The sequence below is a fragment of the Myotis brandtii genome, unplaced genomic scaffold (genome assembly GCF_000412655.1).
Source record: "Myotis brandtii unplaced genomic scaffold, ASM41265v1 scaffold517, whole genome shotgun sequence".
Lineage (NCBI taxonomy): Eukaryota > Metazoa > Chordata > Mammalia > Chiroptera > Vespertilionidae > Myotis > Myotis brandtii.
The window spans coordinates 2244164-2249035 of NW_005369706.1; the positions used below are offsets into that span (position 1 = coordinate 2244164).

The window sequence follows — 4872 nt, forward strand, 5'->3', positions numbered from 1 at the left end:
GGCAGCTGATTGATGTTTCTCTCTCATTGATGTTTCTAACTCTATCCCTCTCCCTTCCTCTCTGTAAAAAATCAATAAAATATATTTTAAAAAAAGATAAGAAAAAGAGTCAAATCATAAGAAATTTACCAAATAATGGATTAACATACTTTTTCTCGAGTGTAATCCTATATAATAAAAGCATGATATGCTAAGTGTTCGACCATTCAACCACTCACTATGTCATGCACTGACCACCAGGGGGTGAGTGTAATCCTATATAATAAAAGCAGATATGCTAAGTGTTCAACCATTCAACCACTCGCTATGTCATGCACTGACCACCAGAGGGCAGATGCTCCAACCATTAAGTTAGCTTGCTGCTGGGGTCTGACCAATCGGGACTGGGCGAGACCGGCTGGACACGCCTTGGAGCCATCCTACGGTCCCTCCCCAGCCGATTGTGCACCAGTAGGGTCCCTCAGCCTGGCCTGTGCCCTCTCGCAATCCGAGACCCCTCGGGGGATGTCAGTGAGCTGGTTTTGGCCCGATCCCCATAGGCCAGGCCGAGGGACCCCACCGGTGCATGAAGCTGTGCACCGGGCCTCTAGTTATAGTAATAATTCCTTATAATTATGCATTATATAGTTACTTCCAAATACATTATCTCATGTAATTTTATTTTTTAACTCTCTATTGTTTTTGCTCTTTGAGGGCTCTAAGTTTCCTGTCTCTCTCATGGTGTACATCTGTCTGTTGATGAGGTTTTTCTCTGATTTGTACAGAGTAATTATCTTACTGTTCCTCTAACCTTCTTTCTTCTATCTTTAATTACATTTCATTGTGACAACCCCCCATCCTCATTATTATTCATTATGTATTAATGCGTAGTAGTTATTCTTTATTCACCTAAGCAATTATTATATAAGTAATTTATATGTGAATGTTGTCATAATTTAATTTTCTATTTTTTTCCAAGAAAATTGAACCATCCTTGTATCCTAAGTTGTTTCGGAAAAATCTAGATCCAGATGTATTCAACCAAATCATTAAAATTCTGCATGACTTTTACATTGAGTAAGTTGAATTTTTTTAGTTATACTTTCATACTGTAGTGCTATGCTATTTCTAGGGGTTTGGGAAATTCATTTGTTTTGATATTATTACTACCTTCTATATAGCAATACTAGCACTCTAGTAAATTTTACTATGGCAGAAGTTGTGAAGATGATAAGTGCAAGGAGTAACAAGGGAAATGATGAAGTTTTATTTTTTTAAAGAGAAAAGTAGGGCATGGAAGTGTTACAGTAGATTAATAACATCTGTGCTATGCCTCACATTTGAGAATATTATTTCTTCAATTGACTTGATAAATTTCTTCACCTGGGCACTGAAAATAAAGACAGTATTCTTTATTTTAAGTGCCCAGGGAAAAAGATAAATGAAGACTTTATTTATATATAATTAGAAATATTGTGTTAGTAAAGAATTAAATGAGCTACTTTTAATGGATCATTTGTTTTTTATTTTGTTTATTTCAGGAAAGAAAAGCCATCACTCATCTTGGAAATTTTACAAAGGCTCTCTGAATTAAGAAGGTTTGATATGGCAGTGATGTTCATGTCAGAACCTGAGAAAAAAAGTGAGATTTGTGAACAAAGCTTTTCCATATCTCTTTATTCTTATATTCCTCTTTTATTTTTTAAACAAATGATAGCAAATATTTGTTGAATGTTTACTATGTCCAAGGTACATGCAATTAAATTTAAATAAAACATAATTAAATTAAATTAAATTAAGTAAAATTAAAAATTTTAATCCTGACAATAACATTATGAGGTATTGGTATGATTATTATTCCACTTTTACAAAGGAGGAAACTGAGGCAGAGAGAGGTAAGGAACGCCATCAAGGTCATGTAGCTAGGAAGTCGGGCCCAGGACTTAAACTTAGGCAGTCCTGCTCTAGAGTCTGAGCTGTTCTACTTGAAAATGCAGTAATAACAATGGTTGAGCTCCTGCCATCATGCAGCATGTGAAGGTTCCCTGCCACAGGGGGCATGTAACTGGGTGTGGGTGCACCGAAATCTAACCCATTCTTTGACAGCTAATTTTCTTGAGTTTGTTTAATTTAAGCTGAATTCTCACAGAAGGGCAGGATTCAGTTAGATGAAGTGGGTAGGGAAGAGTTTTAGACTGAAGGGATGATGTTTTCAGAGACTCTGAGGCAGGAAAGGCAGTGTGGCTGGATTGTCGAGTTAGGGGGTAAAGAGTGGCAAGTGATGAGCCTGAATTAGATCCCTTATTTCTATATCTCAGTCTTTGGAAGAAAGTGTTACTTTGGGGGACCCTAATTTAAGTAAGATCAAATGCTGCAAAAACTTCAAATTACCTAGAGGTTTTGGGCTATACTGTATAGTTTTGGGAAAAAGAGAAAAAAATCATTAGAATACCAGAGTACCACTGTTTTTAGTTTTAAAGATAGGGAAACCTTGTACCATTTTCAAACCTCTTAGGCTAAATGTACTTTGGGCTCCTTTTCTTCTTTATGTATCTAGCAGTGACATTGAATAAGACTCACTCAGTAAGAAAAAATACCCTTTATGTTGTACTTAGGGAAGTGAATATATAACTTAGAGAGATTTTAAAATAGAATTTAAATCAAAAGAAATTTTTGTTTCATCTTCAGTTAATCAAAAACAATTCCTGAAATTTCCCGAGAAGTATTGCTCTTACTTATTACTGTTTTAACCGCATCTTCTACCACTTTTTTCACTCTGCCCACCACACGCTGGGTGTTTTTTTTAATATACCAAACTACCAGACGTAATTTAGCCTCTGGGGCTTTGCATTTGGCTGTTCCTGCAGCCTAGAATTATCTCCCCACCTGCTTCCTCACGTTATTTAAGTTTCCGTTTAACATTCAGAGATGCCTTTCCTCACGGGCCTAGTTAAAATAACTGCCTGCCTCCCCTCCCTCATCACCCTCTGTATTCTTTCCCTGCTTTATTTTTCTTCATAATACATAACTAGCTGGCAGTATTCCATGTATATGTTTATTATTTCTCTCCCTAATAGAATTAAAGCTCCACGAGAGCAGGAATTTTCTCTACTATTTTCTAGGCCTCAGGCATAGAACAGTGCTTAGTACATAATAACTTCTTAGTAGAAGCGTGTTGAATGAATGAATTTCTTGCCACTATAATGTGATAAGTGTACACAAAGAATGTGAGTTGGCTCTTCAGACTGGCCTTCCATCCTGGTTGGGTCTCCACTGTCCACTAAGTTAAACATGGGAAGCACTTATAATGGTTCCTGGCATGTAACTAAATTTTCAATAAATATTAGCTGCTCTTATCTTCTATTATTGCCATTATTATTAACAATTGTTAGCTAGTTTTAATGTTGAGAAATAGATGAACTATAACAGTATTTTTCCAAAGTGTAGAGTGTGGACCATTCAGTGGTGTGAAAGATAAAGAATTTTACATAGTTTATAGGAGGATCTTTGAACACTTAATAGTTATATATCTTATTTTATGATTACTAGAGGCCTAGTGCACAAATTTGTGCACAGGTGGGGTCCTTTGGTCTGGCCAGCGATCCAGGCCTATCAGAAGGCCAGCTGGCCCCCCAAATGGAGCCAATGAGGGGGGAAGGGGCCCGGGAGGTTGGCTGTGGGAGTGCACTGACCACCAGGGGGCAGCTCCTGCATTGAACGTCTGCCCCCTGGTGGTCAGTGCGCTTCATAGCGACTGGCCAACCAGTTGTTTGGTCACTTAGACTTTTATATATATAGATTATAAAATGTATAACTAGCCCATCAACATGATTTTGTAGATGTTATTGCTAATTTTCAATTAGAGTAAGATATAAAATTTTCTTCTAAAATAAAATTAAGTTTGAAAAACAGTTAATTATAATATTAAGTAAAATAGTTAAATAGAGTAAAAATTTTAGGTAGAATCAGTTAAGTTTACTCTGTAAAGTTAATGTCATTGAGGGTGTAGAGGAAATTTTTTACTGCTAAAGCAAAATATTTTGGTAAACATTGGATTGCTATATAATTTTCTATTCTCAGATTGGTTTTTAAATATCTGAATTAGAATTTAGAAATAATCTTTATATTATAACTTTCAAATGTAAAATGTTTTATTTGACAGATCAGATTATTCCCTTTAATTTTTGTTTCACTAAACTTTTATAAAAATGGAGATTAAAATGGGACACTTTTTTTCTTTTCTTTTTCAGTTGCACATATATTATTCAGTCACATAGAGAACTCAGGGTTGAAGGATAATTCTGTTGAAGAACTCAAGAAAAGATATGGTGGTTGATTTCCATTTTTACTAAAATTATTGTCTTTGAATTTCACATGTAAATTTTTTTCTACTAAAATAAAGTTTTGTTTTGCATTGAAGAAAATGAAATTATACAGGACTTTGGATATAAGTTAATTAACTATAAAGTGAATTGTGATTTAGTGAGAAATGTATTCTTTATAAGTGATCTATTTATAAGTCTTTTCTGAAAATAAAAATATAAATAATGAGGTATATTTGTAAAGATCAGTATTTTGTAAGTCATTTAAATGTTAGATATAGATACATTCTCCAGTGCCCTGTAAGTGTAACATTATTTCTACATGACAAGCTGCTTCATTAGCATATGAGTAAAGTTATATTTGTATAGAGAGAGTTAAGTAGGTAACTGGATTGTTTCTTTTTTTTTTTCTTTTTTTTTTCTTCAAATATATTTTATTGATTTTTTTACAGAGAGGAAGGGAGAGAGCCAAAATTACTTAGCTGCAGGATAAGTATTTTTATTATTTATGTTGAAAAGAGACTTTTAACTAGACTTTTTATATCGGCTCATTGAGGAGTCACAGCATCCT

General features: G+C 34.6%; 1 protein-coding gene across 2 annotated transcripts in view; it reads left to right on the plus strand.

The window, feature by feature from the left end:
- The window catches only part of RPAP3 (RNA polymerase II associated protein 3), a 33645-nt gene extending 29101 nt beyond the window's left edge, over positions 1 to 4544 (plus strand). For both annotated transcript variants that reach the window (XM_005877395.2, XM_005877396.2), the window contains 3 exons: positions 959 to 1056; positions 1521 to 1621; positions 4230 to 4544. In XM_005877395.2, coding sequence (XP_005877457.1) covers positions 959 to 1056; positions 1521 to 1621; positions 4230 to 4315 — 285 coding nt within the window. In that variant the 3' untranslated portion in view covers positions 4316 to 4544. The remainder of the gene's footprint in view (positions 1 to 958; positions 1057 to 1520; positions 1622 to 4229) is intronic.
- Positions 4545 to 4872: the final 328 nt, after the last annotated feature.